The 20,559-nt window shown below is 45.4% G+C and overlaps 1 protein-coding gene across 9 annotated transcripts in view; it reads right to left on the bottom strand.

The window, feature by feature from the left end:
• LEKR1 (leucine, glutamate and lysine rich 1) overlaps positions 1-18,801 on the bottom strand; it is a 51,175-nt gene extending 32,374 nt beyond the window's left edge. For 2 of the 9 annotated variants that reach the window (XM_068692668.1, XM_068692670.1), the window contains exons 1-4: positions 18,400-18,798; positions 10,573-10,787; positions 1,119-1,238; positions 417-592 (exon numbers count right to left, since the gene is read on the bottom strand). In XM_068692668.1, coding sequence (XP_068548769.1) covers positions 417-592; positions 1,119-1,238; positions 10,573-10,787; positions 18,400-18,459 — 571 coding nt within the window. In that variant the 5' untranslated portion in view covers positions 18,460-18,798. Of the gene's footprint in view, positions 1-416; positions 593-1,118; positions 1,239-10,572; positions 10,788-14,781; positions 18,059-18,399 lie in introns of all 9 variants that reach the window. The other 7 variants (XM_068692673.1, XM_068692672.1, XM_068692671.1 and 4 more) reach the window with 7 other exon arrangements.
• Between the last annotated feature and the right edge of the window lie 1,758 nt (positions 18,802-20,559).

Raw genomic sequence — 20,559 nt, 5'->3', positions numbered from 1 at the left:
GGTACTGGAGCCCACCCAATGCCTACACCAGTGGCTTGCTCAAGGGAAGAGATGTGAAGAAAACTGGCAGCAGGAAACACACAGCAAATTAAATATCTCTGCGCCTTTGCACTGCAATCCCATCTACACACAGTAAGAACTTATATTATTTATGTTCCATATCCAAGCATTCGTGGTATTTATATTACTTCAGTGTCAGCCCGCAGCGAGCAGCACCCCACACTAATCCTGCAGGAGCCAGACTAGCTCAATGCCATTCACACAGTGCCGTGACATTTTGTGCTACTTTGCTTCTGCCCAAATTAAATGTTAGAATTAGAAATTATCTAATTGATTTTACCTTCGAATTTACGGTGGTCCACTCAACTACCAAAAAATATTTCACCTTGACCAGTTATTGCAATATGGTAATTTACCTGTCAAAGCTTCTTTGCTAACAGTTTTTATCTGGACAAAAATTTCTTCTTTCAGGGCAGCCCAGCTCTCTAGATTACTGGACACGACCTCTTTAATATTTTCTAGTTCACTTCTGATAAAGGGAAACAGCGAGACAGCCTTGTTCAGAGTTGAGCAATGGTGCTCCAATGTATTTCTGCAAGACAGAAAAGTAATACCAGTAATACTTTTTTAAAAGCAAATATACGTGACAAAATATCTTAATTATTTGCAAACCAGATAACTACTTTTCTGTTATGTGATATTTTATAGTATATTGAGTTACAACAATTCAGTGAATGAAGTATGTTGAACATTGAATTTGTAAGAAATTTCACCCTTCTAAATGTTCATTTTAAACTTACATGTAAAAATGAAATTGTACAATTACTTTTTATTGAGAAATCAGAGCAATATTGCGTAAATCCTGTATATCCAGGCTTTTACTGAATTCTCACAGACAACCTGTGTAAGAAATACTGTATCTCCACTGTGTTAAAAGTGGCACAGAGAGAGCTTTAAGAGCTACTAATGATTTGAAATTTGTGAAATTTGTTGCTAACAGCATCAGCAATCAGGAGTGATGTTTTCTGGTTACCTCTGGTGACCGTACAGTGTGAATCCCCTCAGTGGGCTGCACACCACAGGAGCCACAACTCCAGCATTTCTGTTTGGGTTCTTACCTGAGCACTTGTGATTGCTTATAGGCAGCTTCCTTTTCTTCTTGGAAATACCGCAGATCTTCCTTCACATTTTTTAATTCATCTTGTTTGGCTTTTAGTTCCTTTGTGAGGTTTGTTATTCTATAGATTCAAATAAAGCCAAGTATTACTCACACTATCAACCAACCTGCAGCTTTTGTTTCCACTGTACATAACGTCCTTCCTATGGTAATTGCCTTTACAGATTGACGTATCAGACCTTCAAATGGAGAGAATCTAACTTCAGCCCACTGTGCTGATGCTTCAGCAACACTCTCCCTCCAAATAATGCCCAAAAGATGCTTGCACGGTAACATGGGAGCACACAGGATCAGCTCAGGGGCTGTTAACAAATACACTAAGAACCTGGTGTTATGCACAGAGGCCACACAGAGCTACTCAGTTGTTTAAATCACAGTCACATTTTTACTTTCATGTTTTTAATCTCAAGGGCGTGAAAGAAGAGGTTTTATGAAAAACACAGCTAGTTTTCATTCTAAAATTAAGGTGTGTGGATCAAAAGTAACTGTTTCTGAAAAAAACACGCCATTTCCAACATATGGAGGTATCAGCCCCCAGATCAGTGCTTGTTGCCCATCCTCCAAAAGCACACACTGAGCTGTACAACGGGGTTTGGTGCTGCGATGCCCAGCAAGCAGGCACCTCATCCCTGCAGGCGATGCAGGGCAGGCGTGCAGCGAAGGCAAACAGCGAGCTCCTCCAGGCTGCAGGGGGACGTGCCAAAAGCCAACCAGCAGGAAATACCAAGCTTTTTGTTACCGGCACTGTCATTTTTTTTTCCATTCTGATCGTTCACCTATTTCGCGGTTTCAGGCGTTTGCGAAACACGAATCCCAACTGCTCGCTTGCTTTTGTCTCGTTTCACATTCTGGTTCTCGTGTCCTGCCGAACTAACGGTGCTCAGCAAATAATCATGCAAAAATGCACACAATATATTCTGTCTAAAGAGAAGCTTTTCACAAAGATGTGCTCACCACGTGTTACTTGTACGTCCTCAAGCAATCACGCTGGCATCAAACTGATCTACAACATCCCGTCAGTGGGATCCCCTTCCTGTATTTTCCTTTGGGAAGAGTTAAGCTCTGGACTAGAGCTAGGTTTCTACGTTCCCAGCTAGATTAATGATATACCAGAGACAGTCTGCGTTTATTTCTCTTCACTCCCCCTCTTCCTTCCAGGAAGTAAAATAAAAATAAAATACATCAGCAGCCTTCGGGCTGAGAAAGCTCCTGGCCACAAGCTGGGGTGGGAAGGCCACGGTGTGGCTGCTCCATCTGACAGATGCTGGCAGGGTGCAGCGTCCCCACAGCAGAGGATTGAAGCAGACGCTGTCACAGCACATTTTAAGTATTTGCCTTAAATAGACCGAAAAGTCTTCTCCTGCGTCGTCACAACAGCGTGCAACAGACTTTGAAATTGCAGTGTGGGTTGTGCTTTGAGCTTTTCCATCAAATCTGACACCAGAGATGATGGTTAGGCACAGGAATATTCAAGCTGAGGTGCCCGATAAGCACGAGGCGATGAAACCCCACGCCCAGCGCCGCAGAGCAGCAGCAGCTCACCCAGCCGTGACACCCAGCCGGGAGAGGGGCTGCGCCCCATCCTCACCGCCCTTCCCACCTGAAGAAGTGGGAACGAAACCAGCCCACACCGGGCCGGCGGGGGCTTTCCCTGCCCGTGGGACTTCCCAGCCTTCCCCTTTCCGTGCGGCACGGGACGCAGCGGGCAGAGCAGGGGCTGAGCTGTGCAGCTTCCTGCAGCCCCTGGAAACACGCTGAGCTGTGCAGCTTCCTGCAGCCCCTGGAAACACGCAGAGATGCCTGCTGTGGCCATTCAGTTTATTTGCTAACACTGTTGTTTTTTTTTTTTTTTCCACTTTTTTGTACTTATTTTTTAAAGCCACTCAGTGGATGTCTACAAATTAACGCCACCTCTAAGCTATGGAAGACGTGTAGCTGAACAACCCTCATGTGCCTTTCTCCTTTAGTTCTTATAGTTCTTATACAACTTGCTTATAGTTCTGTAATACATATATATATAGAAATAAAATGGGCCCACGATGCAGGAGAACCAACCCAGCATTTCTCTTCCACCATCGCTTGCTTGCAGGTGGGCGGCTCCTCGGGCTGTGCACAGCTCCAGGTGCAGGTCTGTAGCACGCACAGGACATGACCCATCCTGATCCCCCAGCAAACACAGCCAGCCAGCCCAAAGGAACCGATAAACTGACCTAAACTGACCTATGCATTCGCCTTGGCCTCTAAAATTTACCTTTTGAACTTCTTCATTACAGCAGTGGTTCTGACCTGTGTATTTGTCAAGCACAACTACAGCAGTGTAAATAAAATTGAAAATATCGTTCTTTCAGTGACTCCTGGGTTATTCCCACAACCACAATGAAGTGAATGGAACCATGCAGGAACATCAGATAGCTGAGCCCAACTACCTGCCTGTGTAATGTGCAAAGAGAATATCACAGAGAATATCACATGCAACATTCATTAGCAGTTTACACTAGGTTTTGTTTTTTTTTCAGTTGCAGTTATTATAGTATATTCTTCTATCCCTGAAAGCACAATGACAGGCACATGTAATTTAAAAACTAGTCCTTTTCAACACTACTCGCACTAGATTAACCGTAAAAGTAAATGGTGTATTTATCTACTAGTGACTTACTGTCACTAGTAAATAAATAATACTTTAATACACAAGTATTTTACAAAACCAAAGGATGGCAGAAGCATTACATTAGCATTTGCTTCAATTTAAAAATGAAAATGATTTATAGCTTAAAAATAAACAACAAAGCCTGTTGTTTTTCTGTGCGTCAGCTAATGTTATCAGATGGATCGTCTACAACACATTTGCACCAAAATGCAAACTTAAAAAAGAGGAGTCCTGATAAAGAAACTTGGATCTGCAGAGCTCTGCCAAAACCATAACTGAACTGAACTTTAGTTACACCATAACTGGTAATTAAAAAGTTGTCTGGGCTCAACTGTGATCACTGAAATGAAATAAAATAAAAATAACTTTAAAAATAACTTTAAAAAAATTCTAGCATTACCTTGCTAGGAAAATTAACCCATACCTACGTGTAAATTTCTTGGGATTATAGTTTTAAAATAAAACTTCCAAATAAGCAGACTTTTTTTTTTCCCCACTCCAAACATTTGATTTAGTGAGGTTAGCATAGAATTGCAGCTTCAAAGTGCAAAGGGACATTATTGGTATTTTCCCATTGTTTGCACACAAAAAGCTATGTGGACAATGCAAGAAAGTTGCACTGTCTACTCTCATCGCCAAGAGGAAAAAAATAAGCGCATTATTTTGGTGATATTTAGCACAAAGGAAAGAACTCAATAGATCATTAGATGACACAATTAAAAGAGAAGTGTGAGAACACAGTGGTCTTGTCCTCTGTCCTGCATTTTGTGTGAACTGTGAAAATCAACTTCCCATCTTTGCAGGCAGCAGACTTGGTGAACACAGGAGGAAGCCTGCACAGAGTGGGAGTTGAGTTATAACACGTTAACCACCAGTGCTGGCAATGAAAAGAATACCAGAGAAAATAAAGAAGTAGTTGCAAGGGATTCTTGCCAGCAAACAAATAATATTCAGTGTCCTAAAAGTAATGACAATTACCACGACTGTTCAAATTTAAGAAGCTGCATTTCTCAGAAGCTAAGATTTGAAAACGCAACCCTCTTGCAGGCTATGTGGCACACAGCGCCTTTACGACTCTGATCAGACCATTTAAGACCATTCGAGTTAAGACCAGGCTATTTCACAGATTTTGTTTGCCACTGCAGGGTCATTCACCTGTGGACTGCAGGTTAGCAGATGGCCCACTGACTGCAGGTGGAAGTTTTCTCTGGCTACCAATCTGTAGGCTTTTCGTGAAGGTCTCTGTCGAGTCTCATGTAAGCTGACAGTCGCTTCAAATCTTGCATTAATTGCTATTTTATTAACACAACTTAAGTATAAATGTATATATAAATATAGACAGATAGACAGACAGATAGATAGATAGATAGATAGATAAAAAGATAAAAAGCATGCTGAGAAGACAACCTAGATTATTTTTGTTAAGCAAAGGTAAAACTCTGGAACAGGTCTGGAAAACAGTGACAGAAGGATGACTGCCTTGTCACAACCACATCAAAATTCATCTCCAAAGAAACCTAAGGTTTTATTTCTCAGAGCTACCACCCCAGCTGCCGATTTCATCCTCAGCTGCAATTTACATGGTCTCTGTCACAGCAGTGTTATTCAGGAATAACTTCTTATAAATCAGTAGAATTATCTGACTCAACAGATTAATAAATGAGACTACAGTTATGAGTAATTTGATAATTGCGTAAGAAAAGAAATGGTGTTAAGGCAAATTTATAGGTGACTTTTTACTTATACTACATATTTGCACCTGCGTATTTCAAGAGAAGTTTCTCAAGGCACACGAGTAAGTGTATACTTCCTAACCAGAAATTTTCTAGACCTTGCAGGTACAGTAGAGACCACATAATTACAGAGAAAAAGACGATACTTTGTGTTTCCCTAACATAACACAAACCTAGCCAACTAGAAATATATTGCATTTTATGCATTTGGTGTTTCTCCCCCCCAAACTAGGCGTCCCCTTTCACCCCGCATCCTGGGCAGCCACCTTCCCCTTCTGCAGTCGCCAAAGCAGCGTCAAGTTCAAGAGCAAGTCAAAGGCCAAAGTAAAAATAGGCCTCTCAGCACAGGGCAGAGGTATTCAAGGATTAGCCAGAGTTCATCCTGGTCCCATCCGAGTTTCATTCCTATGTAATCAAAGAAAACACGAGAAAATAACACCTTGTCCTACAAGCACATGCACGAAATGTGTTAACCTCGATCAGCAAATAACCACAGAGCTTTCCAATTTCACTCTGACAGATAAAGAAGCAGAAGCCCTGTGGATTTTAGTGAATCTTTCTGCCTGAGTATGAACTGAAAGAAACCATTTAAAGCCTTATAATTATGTCCAGAATCATTTTACAGCTATTAAGGCCTTTTTAGCATTATGTGGCACCATTCTCAAATACAAACATCTCTGTTTTTTCATCTAAATTTTAATTTTACTTATTAAATACGAAAATATTTTAAATGAAATATTTATGAAAAGAACACATGGAAGCAAAAATGCAGATTTCATGTTACCTTTTGCATTTTTCACTGACTGCTGTCTCTTCCAGATAGGGAATTTTGTCTCACAGTTCCTTTTATCAGGAATTTGGGAGAAGATTAAACCTTATCACAGAGTTTTGTGCTTTGTGAATCAGCCTTTTGGACTACCTTAGTGACCAAGCTTGTTTCGTTTATTAGTAATTGATCTTGGCAGCTAATGATATGAATAGAGAAAATTTGACAAAACTAGAACAATCACAGCTCTGACACAAGAAGAACAGGACTGAGCTACCACCAGTCAGCAAAGAGGATGTTTTGTATAGGGAAGTCACTGGCTTCAACATCCCTAACACAAGAGTCCAACAGCAAGCGGTCACTTCCCCAAAGTGCTGTGGTGATCAGCTGTCTGAGACTGTGACAAGCTTTGTCAGTGTTTTTTTTTTTTTTTTTCCCATTCTTGTTTGTTTGTTTTTAAATATAAAGGTGAAATTCACTGCTTTTACAGATGGTGAACACGAGATCCCACTTAAACTTTATCAGGTTTTTGCTGGCTCTCTGCACAAGCCTGAGCAATACCTGAGTCATCCTGATGACACCATCAGGACAGAATATACAGATCAGTTTGCAAGCACTGAAGGGAACATATTAAAACACTTTGGCATTATACAAAATTCTGCTTTTTCCTGGTTAATAAGTACACCCTAAAATTATCATGTGGCTAATTGAAGAAGTATGTACTGTTGCACTATAAAACAAATACAATTAAATATGTTGAAGGCGGCCCCTGATTAAATTTCATATCCTCTCTTCAGAAAAAACTCGCACGCACTTGGCACTTCCCAGTACAAAACAGCTCTTGTGCTCTTACTTCTGTATGCTGCAATTTGAGCTGTCTAAAAGTAGAATTTAATGCAGAAAGAGCCAGACAAAATCCAGCACTTCTGTGCTCTGTATTCCCCTTACAATACAAAAAACAATACATTATTTCCTTTTGCTGGGAAAAGCTCTGTGTAAAACGTGGGGACTTGCTGAAGCCCCTGCTCACCCAGTGCCTCTTGTTTTATTTACTCGCCTCTTTCCACCAAGCCCTGAAGGAGCACGCACCCAAAGACTCACCCAGAACACCTGTAGTGTGGTGAAGTACTCATCTACAACTTTATGAATTGATTTCTTTTCAGATAAATGGTATTCCAATATTCTGAAAGTACCTGACAGTTCTGCAGTTAGCCATGCTTCCTAAAACAGTGAAAAGAAGAACAAGACTCCCAAGTCACCCAGATAAAATAACGTAAAAAGAATAACTGACTGCATAACCCAAACTATATTTGATACTTTTTTAAAAAATTATGCATTTCTAATAGAGCTTTTTTTATGTTTTCCAAGTGATTTGGAAACATCAAGGATATTGTAAACGCATCTTTCATACCATGCTCCTAGCTTGAAAATGGGAGGAGTTCAACGTAATTCTATTTCTTAATTAATGACATAATCACTGATTAAATCCTTCTTTCTTCCCACCACTCCATAGTGACACAACAAACAGAGTTCTGACAAATGGAAAACAGAAACAAGAAAGTGCACACCCACTGCAGTTAGACTGGTTAATGACTGGAGAACACTGATGAAGAGATGAAATTAGGACAAATGAAAAACCTGGGAGTATCTAAAGGTCCTCTCCGAAGCGTAAACTCCTTGAGGAAGGTCTCTTTATAGCTGCAATAGTCCTCATAATCCTGGAATTTTATAAGAAACCAGGCCTGATAAGACCACGTGGGGAGAATGAATCTTTAAACAAACAGTTCAATATCCAAAGTGACTAGATGAAAAAGGAACTCCAAAATTCCCAAGGGCCATGTAACACAAGATTTCTCTGATAAAACCACAAACCTGAACATCACGCTGGGATTTTGGGTTCTTTGTTTTCCCTTTAGGGGGGCAGTGGGGTGGGAGGGAGCATAGAAAGTGGAGGGATAAGTGGCTGGGAAGGGTTTCCATCCGTCTTACTGCTATTGATGCTCGAAAGGCACTGACACACAAAAGTACTGCACACCGAAAATCTGAAGGTGAAAACAAAAAGAAGCATCCTCATGGGAAGGTTTTATACAGTGACCTACACTGTTTAGGATATTTAGCCAGGTTAGTATCCTTCTAAACTACGCAATTTAAGTTTAAATCAAGACAAAGTTATCATAACAAGTTATGTGGCTAGTCTGTCTGCCATAGCAAGGAAAACTGTGAGCATCATTTAAAGGACTGAGTGGATTTAAGCATGAATCTTCAGAAAGATGCACGTATGTGAGCTTCCATGCAGACATGAGCAAAGATGCTCTGGTAACATGAGTGATCTCTTCAAACAGTAACAAGGCTTTCTTACTACAGGGGTGAAACACACAGTGCTGTGTTAGATTGAATCAGGATAGTTACCTGCCTGATGGTCAGTTCCCCTTCTTCTGATAAAATTCCAGAAGGGCAGGTAACTTGAGTTCCACAACAGCTGAAGTTCCCAGGTTGCTTTCAATGTTAACCACAGGTACGAGCAATAGCAATACTTTAACCAAAAAGGAATATAAAAATGCGATAGTTTGCACCTATCGAGAAGGATTAAACCTCTTGGTCTACCAAAGATGAAAAGGGGCTTATTTGGCTTCTGATAAAAACTTGCAGTTTTTGAAGAACGATTTGTCAACCATGCAAGAACCAGGAGAAAGTCAGTACACTGAGTGAGTCGGTTCATGCCAATGGCACAGGGTAACGAGAGACCCAAAATAGTAGAGAGGAGATAAGAAATATTTAGACAGCTGATTTAAAAAGCACAATAGTTGATTTATGGGCTGAATGAAAGCCTCCTGAAAGTATTCCATTTGATTTCAGCAGGTTTTGAATCAAGCCAAGCCTTAGGGGGAAAAAGTGCAGAGATTAAATTTTCATTAACTCTTCCAGCTTTGCTACAAAAAGTCAGCTAAATGAAAACGTACGTCTTCCTCTGGCAAATGATCCTCAACAAGAAGAACATGCTGTCACTGTATCTGCTAACACACCGAATGCTGCCACGATAATTGCTACCCAGAGCCATTAAAGGAACAAGGAGTGAACGCGCTCTTCAGAAATGTGCTGTTACACCAAAGAAATCATCCTGGGGACAGGGGAGGAGGGAGGTTTTGGTGCCAGTGAAAATAAGATCCTGAAGTACAGTACGAGCAGGGTGATCCACAAAATATACATTTTGTTCAACCTTAGGTGAACTTGTGTGTCGAAATGAACGCTTCATCAGCTACATTAACAAACACCAAAACACCCTAACTAAACGTAATAATGGTTATGCTAAATTGTTACAGTATTTGAATGATTCACAAAACAAAAAGTAAATGGGTGCAAGTGCTTCACCTACACACAACCCATAGTTTCTTCTCTAAAGCTTCCAGTCTCTCGGGACAGTACCTGACTACCCCAAAAGCTCCATGTTTTCAGGCCTAGACCAGTTGCTACTGGGTGTGAGTCAGTCGTGCAAAAACACCCCAACTGGGAGTCTTTAGAATCAAAAGGACTGTCCCAATATTAAAATCATAATATTGCTCCTGTAAAAAGCTTCTGGCAAACAGTTTGACTCAGATGAGCAAGGAATTACCGAGAAGTTTCCGATTCCCTTGCTTGTACCTCATCATTCTAACAGCAGTCAGTCCGAACAGAGCCACGGATATAATTTGCCATACCAGAGATCTGAGGAATGCACACTTCCCCCATTAACATGGGCCTTCACATAGCGCCAGTCAGCATTTGCTGGCTCCCGTTTCTGAGGAAGAAAGCCACAAGCAGCACCCAAGTGACTGATTGAGCATTCTCTATCATCATACTGACAGCGAACTGCAAGCTTCTTAGGGAAAGAGTGTTGATAGGAGACAGTAAGTACAAACTTCAGAATGGTGAAACCCCCAGTATCACGGAATTTTTTTTGAAGTATTTTTTATTACAAAAATGATAAGATTAAATATTTGATCATTTCCCCTTTGTGTAGTGTAGGGGGGAAATACCTCTGAAATGCCTTCAGGCCTTTCTTTCACTTTAAATATATTGCCTGTTTTTAAACTGTTAAGGAATGAAAAACTCACTTCTGCAGAATACTACAAGATAGGATTTACACATTACATTATACGCTACATTTGATAAAAGACAGCCAAATCTCATTTGTAGTTTTAACTTCTTTGGAACAGCATTACCTAATACATACACACGCAAAATGACATCAGACCAGATAACATGCTCTGACCTTTCTGTTTTTGATTCCCTGTCAGCTCGACAGTGTTCAAGGTCTAGGTAAAGAGACTGCAATTCTTCTTGAAGTCTTTTTTCCCGTTCTACACTTCCTTCATAAAATGTAATCTGCTTTTCCATCGCTTTCAGTTTTTCTTCCATCGCCTTAAATTCATGAAGGATCAAATAGCTGACGCCACAGTATTTGCACACAGTCTCCTCCCGAGACATCTAGAAAGAGATACAATTTTAAGACTGTATGTGAGAAACAAGTTGCACAACACGAAAAATGAACGACTAGTTTTTATTCCAAACAGTTTAAACTATTTAATGTGCTGGAACATTTATGATCAAATATGTAATTACAATAATAAGGAAAATTCAACATCAGGAAAATGACAAACTATCGCAGTACTTTTGCTTACCAGAAACTTCCCAAGGCAGATCAATTATGCAATTAGCTATGTACGAACTTCCACTGGAATTACAAACTGAAGTACCCCCGCGTTATGCTTGATGTACTAATTTCAAATAAAATGAGCCATTCTGTGTTTTACAAAACTGTATCCTTAAAGAAATTTCTGATTGTGTGAGCCAGAAAAATGTTACCTACTGTGTTTTTGACAAGTCACATCCAATTAAGCAGGCAAGATGAAAAGAGACTAGAGTGACATAATTCAGTCATCTTTACAAAAATAATTCAAGATGGGAACGTTATTGTGATGTAGTGTGTATGGCACCTGAGTGGGGTGGAAAATGTAAGCAGTTTGCTGGGTATGAAATATTCATTACTGATTAAAAACACAAAGTAATAGATATCTAACTGAAAGACAGTTGATTAAATTGGGAACAATACTTTTGTAATTGATCACATTGCTAAGCTTTTCAGCATGCAAAGCTTCATAAAAATGAACAGATAGATGTGCCCTGACTTCAGGACATTCTTGTTACTCAGTGTATCATTCCTATGTATTTTCATCTTCTTCCCTTCCAGAAAGCAATGCTCAGTTTACAAGTGATACGGAACTGAGCCTGCACGAGAAATGGATATTGAGTAAACAAGTTCACCAGGCCTATGCTGAAGGTCTGACACTTCCACAGAGGACACGCGAGCACCTGCTTACCCGCACACATCAACGGGACCGGGGCTAGATAATCTCACCTAGGCTCCCCTTCCCATGAAGGGTTGGACCAGATGAGATTTGGAGGTCCCTTGGGCCCTGGGCTATTCTATGACCCTTGAAAATGTGAGGTTTTACCCCTTTCTTGGAGCATCACAGCACTGATGCATTTGAGAGGGAATGATGAGAATTACGGCTACATCAGAGGACACGCAGCACACAGCTGAAAATACAACCTCAAAGCAACAAATATAAAAAGTTATTGGCAAGCTTCGAGACATGAAAGATGGGAAGTGGGTGGCAGCTGGCAGCGTGGTCTTTGTGTACCAAAAGCTTAGAGCGTGCTTTAACCTTTCTTACAATTACCAACAGTTACAAGGCTTATAATAAAATGACTTACAAAAATCATAAATACTTAGGTGAAGGAAAACAGCTTTCAAAAAATAAATAAATAAATAAAAAAGGTTCATTATCCATGATTCAATAACCTTTAGCATTTTAAATATAGCTTGATAAAAATGATATTTCAGGATGCCCTGGAATTACCAGGCCAAACTTTACTTTCCGATTTCTAAGTTTTGCCCCAGTTTAAAATACTCTTAGCTACAGTTGCTCTGAATGAACTGAATATTCAAGTTTATTTTTCCTGGCAGCTGCAAACTGTGCCTGGAAATATGAAACTGTTACTCAGGATAAATACCATAAGGTTCCAAAGCACTGAAATTACTATAATGAAAAAGGACAAAATGAGCTGTTATTAGGAGGACAGAAAGGTGGCTCTTGTCCCAAAAAGAACACTGTGCTCTCTTGTAGCACCACCACTGTTGTCTTTCAGATAAACAGTTATAGAAATTCCACTGGGTGCTACGATTTAAAAAAAATAAAAAAAAAAAATATGGAAGTACTAAAACTTTTCAGTTTTCAACTTTAATTTTGCTGCTGAGCCTAAAAATAAATCATGTCACAGCACAATGAACAATATACACCCCAACTTAACAGGAAAAGGCTCCTGTTCTCCCCCACACCCATTCCTAAGTTGATAGGAAGAGGGAAGGGGACACATTGCCCAGGACAGACCCAGGTGACAGCAAATAGCCCCAAAAGGCTTGAAAAAAGCAGAGGAAGGGGCACACGAACCTGCATTCTCATCCTAAATTCAAGAGTCTGGCCTCGTGCCCACAGTGGTCAAATCACAGCAAGACTTTCTCAATCTCTGTGTTTTGTCAGTGTCAGCAGCCCCACGAGCTCCTCGCTGGCACCGAGAGCATCTCCTGAAGCCGCAGGAGCTGCTGCAGTGCCCGCAGACAGGTGCAGAGCAGCGCTGCCAGGCTGCAGATGCTGGCTGCACTCAGCCAAAATAACAACACTCATCTTAAGGCTGCACCAATTCAAAGGTCAGAGCCAGACGGTATTTTATAGCTTTGAAAATTACTCACGCACGAAATGTTTTTCAGAGTGGCACAATTTCTAAGAGAAATAATATTAATTTTTGTGTGTTTCTCTGTTGCCATCCTTCAAAGATTTGTGAACCAGACCCCTCTCCTTGCATCTGAGGCACCAAAGTTGATCGATCATTACATACAAATATACAGGAAGCAAATTTTCATTAGTTCTCTGCTTACAAAGCTACCTTTTCTGGAAGAGGAGTACTGAGGAACTGCTAAGAGTGTGTATTACTGGCATGGCCATTTGCACTTTCAGATTCTGTTTTTCCCTGTTTACAGTTGATCAGAAGACTGTTGTCATCATCTCAAATGCAAACAGGAAAAAAATAAGGGAAGAAACGCCATTTGGAAGGACCAGAAAATGAAGAACTGTAACTAGAAAAGTGACTGGGAGGATAAGCAGTGAATAGAAAAAAAAAAAAATTAGGAATTTTTAAAAAGAAATGTAACTTAATATTGTGTTTTTGGTCATCCTGGACAGAGAAACTCAGGGAAAACAAGGAACGAAAAGATAACGGAGATACAGGGAACAGAGAAAACAAAGATCCTAAAAAAAAGCCTGCTAGTTGAGTTAGCAAGACGAAAAGAAAATAAAAGCAACTCATAAGGACAAAGTGTATAAGCTAAAAATGAATTTGATCCGTGAGGTTTTGAGCTGCAGTTCTGATAGGAAGGACAGAGCTATGTGCAGAACAAATCACTTCGCAAGGCAATATTTCTAACTACCACGTTCCAGCAGCTGTGGGAGTAGCTTCAGCTCTGAGCTGTGTTCAGTTTTGGAAGAACTAATATTATTCCACGGTTACCTTTAGCTACCAAGGACAAGTGGAGGTCTGAGCCAGGATGGCTGGGTCTGTCTGACTCAATGCTGTAAGCATATGCACAGCACACGTTATATGGAAAAAGAAAAAAAAAGACCGGTGGTCTGTCCCGTTTTCAGCTTTCTGAATAACAAGCTTCTCTCCAAGCTTCTGAAATATGACGTGACAGGAATTTACATAATTTCTACTTGACCAAATAATGACAGGGAACGCTGACATGGGCACTGCATTCGCCTCCGCTAGTATTTCAAATTCCACTGGCAAACCTCACAATAATAAAGAGCTAAGTTCTGGTTAAAAGAAAAGTAGTTACTTATGCACCTAGCAGTGCCTTGTTGTTAAGACACCCAGAATACGGGTCACCGATGCTGGAAGCAGACAGTACCAAGAAACTAATAAATGGCCACGACTCCTAAAAGCCAGACCTTAAGTCCACGATTAATGAGATTGTTTTAAAAAGTTTTCAACATGTTTCTGTGCACCACCGAAATAAAAACAGAGCCGTGAACACAGATGTACTCCACGTACGTTCCTTGTGCAGTGCAGGGGAGGAACTGGGGCACTCACCATCCTCCCTGCACCACCCCGTGCCCCTCGGGGGCATGGTACAGCAGTAACAGCTCGTGCTCCCCCTCCACTTGCTCCATCACGCCGAGCCTGCTTTAGCAAGGACTGCACAAAAAAAAAACAAGCCAAAACAACAACAAAAACCACCACCATTTGTCCAACCTACGCTCTTAGCAGAACAACACAATAATCCAGAAAATAAAATGTCATTGTACTAAGCTGGGTGCTCTTATATTATTTCTGTGTATTGATTGTTTCATTCTGCCTCTACCTGATTATCTGAATGCATTTTCTTCTCATTTTACTCCTCCTCTACCACTACTTCCATTTCTCGTGTGCTGTTTTCCCTCGTCTAGCACACTGCCTAATCCCTGTTAAACGAAGAGAAATGGTTACTCAAGCCACACAAATGATATTCTAGGAAGAAAGTGGAGTTTTCCACTGTATGTACAAAACCGAAGAGTTAGTTGATTGAAATTATCTATTTTTTTCACCGAAATATTTTAAGAGTCCCAGTAGAATTTTCACTTCTTAAAAAAAGTTTATTGTGAGCAGAGTTTTCAGCCAGAGAGCAATGCAGGCTGCAATGCTAAGCCACGCTGCATACATAATTATTTGTTCAGCTTCCATACAAAAAGCAGTTGCAAAATAAAAAATAACAATACTTGCTTTGAATACATCTGAATAACGTAGGAAAAGCCTTGCAGTAAAACCCGAATGCCCTGCTCTCAAGTGTCCCATTCAAAACATGCCCCAAAAGAATCCGTTTGCCACAGCAGGAAGTAATACTCGGCTTTCAGGTAGCTTTAATTTTTTCCTGCCTGTGTTTAAAGCAGGCTAATGAATCATCAGCGAGCGTGCTGCACTGCTGCTGACTGCACACACGAGCCCTGCTAACATCCAGCATGTGTCCGGCGTGCCACGCAGACCTCACCGCTGCTCCCGAGCTCCTTGGGGCTGTGCTGGGCTGTGCCAGCTCCCGGTGCAACACAGAGCAGAGAATTCCTCTAACTGACCCGGTGTATCACAACGAAACGTGGCACCTGTGAGAGGACTGATGCTCTAGCCCGTCATTAACCTTTTGTTCATCTGACGATACTGATTTGACACCTGCAGTTGCAACCATTGGGAAGCCCCTCCTAGCTACAACACGAACGCTTGAGGTGCAAGGGATTGTGCACACCCTCAAACTCCTGGCAAGGTACGTGGACACTGGTTGTAGAAGGGACACCGAAAAGCTCACACCTTGTGAGCACAGCCCCAGCCCTCTGAGCACATCAAGAGATGAAAACGCCTCGCTGCCCTGGGCGATCACCGACACCAGGACTCTCAGAACTGGCCATTGCTGTCTACATTCAGATCTGCTCTCACAAAGCCTCCAGCACCCTGACAAACGGCGGTGTGGGAATAGAAATGTTGTTTTTGCAGAGTTGCATTGTTTAGAGGGAAGGAATGTGGTACCGAGATATGCTTGCAGTGATAAGAAAGCTTAGCAGGCGACCTTGTAAAATGCAGACAACCAGGCTCCTCAGGACAACTAGGTGAAAATCACGGTGTTAAGTCAGAGGAGTGAAGCAACATTACCACTTCCAGCAGTAAAAACGTCAAAAGAAATGTGAAATGTAACAGGCTGGCAGCTGAAGGCCATGCCTTGTCTGTGAAGCATCAGATTGTGAACCTGCATTACCCACTCCATGAGGAAATAGGGGAGGGTCCTGTCAGCAAGAAGCATACAAACTGTGTTTTGGAGCTAGGAGGGGCGCCCGCCATGCAATCCCAAATAAATTACTGCTTCACTGGGATCCTCGCCTGAGCCTGAGTTATTGGCTACGGGGTGTTTATCTGGTTATCCCAAATCAACCACAGGCCCATGGCGCTGACAGCTTCCCAGCTCTTCAGCCTGCACTGCGTGGGCTCAGACTGCAACGGGCAGATACCTTCCAACATCTCCAAAGCACTGAGAACACTCACGTAGCTGGAGCTTGGCATCGCAATGAATCAAAATGGCAAAAATCCTTTAGCTAAGTTCTGAAAATCGCTGTGAACACAGAGATTTCACAACCTGTGAACACCATCTTAAGAAGCATTCGTAAGGTACGAGACAACAGGACCTCCTGCCACGCCGCGTGTCAGTGCTACCGTGCGCATCCAGAGGCACAGGCAGAAATCCTGCTGCTTATAAATTGATATTAACACTTCAAGCAGTGTATGCATAATGACCCTGGGTACAGCATCTACAAGGAAAGTCTCTGTTGGCAGGACAGACTCTTCAGCTAATTAAAGCGACTGAAACTATGTAAGAATCTACGTAAAGGAAAATAATCCCAGGTCCAAAGACAACACAGAAGGTTACCATAATGTGCTTATAAAGTTACCTTTGTGTGCTCAATCTATAGCCCATGTGGCAAATCTAACGAGTACCATTTGCTGCTAGCAATGTACGTGATGTTTGGTGGATGGTCAAACACCACGGCACATTCTGCCCCGATGTGTAACTCAGCTTCCAAGTTCCTGCACTGCTCGCTTTCTTAAGCTCCTAGGGCGAGAGAACTACTAACGTGTAAGGATGTCTTGTGCCCAATTAATTATGTGATCTGTATTAAGCAAGGGTCATTTGTTTGCCAAATAAAATATACAATTAGGCGTAACCTTGTTTGCTACTTGGAGGACTCAGGGTGTCACTTGGCTCTTCTGGAGGTGGCTGCTGCTCTGCTTCCCGCTTCGCTAAAATCTTCCTGGCAAACCTGCACCTTCCCGTCCAGGTACATTGAAAGGGAGACAGAAACTGAAACACAGGACTTAGCCATGGCTTCACAGTGCAGGACAGGCTGCTCCAGGCTGACGCTCCCTGCCTTTTCCCTGTGACATCTTTATAGGAGCACAGCTCTGGAGGCTGCAATGTCACTCCCTAAATACCAACCAGCAGCTTTTGAAGCTCCATCCTCCAGAGCAGAGCAGAACGGTGACAGCTCCGTCCTGCATCCTCTGCTTTGCCCCACTCCGAGCCCTACAGCCCAGCCCAGCAAGGCAGCTGGAAGCGGCTGTGGAACCGCGAGTGCTGAGTGCTGGGTGCTGGGATCACGATGCTCAGCTGATGCTCAGCGTATTCCCCCTGGGTGCTCGTGCTCCTTCAGCCAGCGAGCTGCGTGTCGGGAGCGTGTGCTCTGTTCAGAACATCCTACAGCTGAGCTGGCACACGTTCTGCTTATGCTAGGAGCAACCTAAAAGCAAGACTGCAAAAGAGATGCTATAAAACCCAAGAAGCAGAGAATGCGAAGGGAATAAGAGCATGTCCACATAAAAGGTGGAAAATACCAGGAGAGGAGATTGTGAGAATGGCTTGTAACCAAGCCCAGGATCCTGCAACTGTCCTGCAGCTACAGGGCAAGCCAGCTGGGTGAAGAAATGAGCAGCAGCAAAGGATGTGTGAAGCCATGAGCAACCGGTCCCAAAATCTTGGCCTGTCGATGCCTTGGAGCCCACGGTGGGGAGACTGGGCAGGGTGGGACAGGAACGTGGGGACTGCTCCAGTGCTCCGAAACCTGCATCTGGGGTAAAAAGCAAGATGAGAGCGGTGAGGATGAGGTGAGGATGAGGTGAGGATGAGGTGAGGATGAGGTGAGGATGAGGTGAGGATGAGGTGAGGATGAGGTGAATGTCAGGCTGCAGACACAGGACAACGTGTGAGTGCCGTCAGTGCGCCCTGAGCACGCAAACCCACTCCCATCGCCCTTCCTTTTGCGGGACTCACACGCTTTTTGCTATTTTTGCTCTTTTCTAAATTCCCGGTGCTTTGGTTTTCCCTGATTCCCCCGCTCCCAGCAGCCCTGAGGGGCATTTATTTGGGGCTGAGCCCCCCCGGCAGTGCCCCCCCCTCCCCATCCCGTACCTCTCGGATGCCCCTGGGCAGGGGGTGCATTGCCCCGGGCCGCTCCGTGGCCGCCGCCATTTCCTCGCCGGGCCCCGGCGCTGTCACCGCGGCAACGGCGCGGGCACGGCCACCGGGCGCGCCCCCGCGCGGGTGACAACGGGAGCGCGCTCGGGGATGTTGGCGGGGGGGGGGCTCGGTTGTCTCGGTTCTCTCCGTTCTCCCCCCCTCCCCCGGTGCCTTGGGGAAGCCGGGGGGTGGGGACCGGGCTCGCCGAGCCCCCGGTGGGGGTCCGGGGGTGGTGCGGGGGTGCGCGGAGCCCCGGGGGGAGGCACAGCCCCAGCGGGGGGGAAACGGCCCCGGGGTGGCCCGGGGTGTACCGGTGTGTGCCCCGGTGTGCCCCAGTGTGCCCCCGGTGTGCCCCAGTGTGTCCCGGTGGGTGCCTTGGGGTGCCCCGGTGTGTCCCGGTGTGTGCCCCCTGTGCCCCCCTGTGCCCCGGTGTGCCCCAATGTGTCCCGTTTTGTACCCCCCGGTGCCTCCCTTTGCCCCCCTGTGTCCCGGTGTATCCCGGTGTGTACCCCCCTGTGCCCCCCCGTGCCCCAGTGTGTCCTGGAGTGCCCCGGTGTGTGCCCCCTGTGCCCCCCCGTGCCCCAGTGTGTCCTGGTGTGCCCCGGTGTGTGCCCCCTGTGCCCCAATGCGTCCCGGTGTGTGCCCCCCCGTGCCCCCCCGTGTCCCGGTGTGCCCCCCTTCCCAAGCTGTGCCCACAGGCGGCGTGGTGCAGCATCCCCCCGCGTGTCGGTGCGGTCCCGGCGGCGCCTCCCCGGCAGCTGGGCGCTGCGTGCCGCCGGCGCGGCGGGGGGGGGCGGCGGGGCCGGCGGATCGCACGCGAGGGCCGCCCGTGGCGTGCCGAGCCGGGCCCTGCCGTGCCGAGCCCGCGCTGCTTGGGAAACGGGGCAGGCACGCAACGGGGCGGGCAGCACCGCCCCGCCGCTCCCTGCACGGCCCCGGGGGGGGTGAGGGGACGGGAGTGGGGCTGGGGGGGGTGATGTGGGGGATGGGGGGGTGATATGGGGCTGGGGGGGTGATATGGGGATGGGGGAGTGATGATATGGGGATGGGGGGGTGATATGGGGATGGGGAGGTGATATGGGGATGGGGGAGGCGATATGGGGATGGGGGGATGATGTGGGGATGGGGGGGTGATATGGGGCTGGGGGGGTGATATGGGGATGGGGGAGGTGATATGGGGATGGGGGGGATATGGGGATGGGGGGGGTGATATGGGGATGGGGGGGTGATATGGGGATGGGGGGGTGATATGGGGCTGGGGGGGATATGGGGATGGGGGGGTGATATGGGGTGATATGGGGCTGGGGGGGGGTGATGTGGGGTTGGGGGAGGTGATGTGGGGCTGGGGGGGTGATATGGGGATGGGGGGATGATATGGGGATGGGGGGGTGATATGGGGCTGGGGGGGTGATATGGGGATGGAGGGGGTGATATGGGGCTGGGGGGGTGATATGGGGCTGGGGGAGCTGGCATGGGGCTGGGGGGGGGCTGGTACAGGGCTGGGGGGGCTGATATGGAGATGAGGGGGCTGATATGGGGTTGAAGGAGCTGAGATGAAGGGATGTGAGGAAACTGACATGGGGTCTGTGAGGAAACTGACATGGGATCTGCAAGGGGACTGACACAGGGATGCCTTGAGGAGGCTCTCATGGGGGATGAGGGGAGCCTGCCAGGGGCTTCACTGCCCCCAGCCCCGGCTGCTCAAAGTCAGGGGGCCCTGCAGAGAAACGCAGCACCGGACAGGCAGCCCCCGCCTCGCTCTGCTCTGAGGCCACCCCAAAATCCCCCCCAGACCCCCATTCCCCCAGCCTGGCCCCACGGGGTGTGCGATGGCTGCGGGGGCAGCGGGCCCGCTCCCCACGTGGCGTGGCGGCGGTGCGGGGTGCGTGCCAGCCCCCAGCACCAGCCCCCAGCATCACCGCCGCCGCTGCAGAGCAGGTTCCAGGCGGCGTGAGCAGCTCCAAGGACAAACCGCCGGGCAAGAAACGAGTGCGTGACACGCAGCAGTCATCAGCCAGCTATTTCCATTGTTTTCCTGCAGGCTTTGTACCTTCTCAAACACACGTGGAAAGCCTCCCGCTGCCTGCAAATCCCAACCCGGAGGAGCAAAGT

This window comes from Anas acuta, chromosome 9 (genome assembly GCF_963932015.1).
Source record: "Anas acuta chromosome 9, bAnaAcu1.1, whole genome shotgun sequence".
Lineage (NCBI taxonomy): Eukaryota > Metazoa > Chordata > Aves > Anseriformes > Anatidae > Anas > Anas acuta.
Note: the sequence above shows the minus strand (reverse complement) of the source record. Positions and strands in the feature narration are given on the sequence as shown.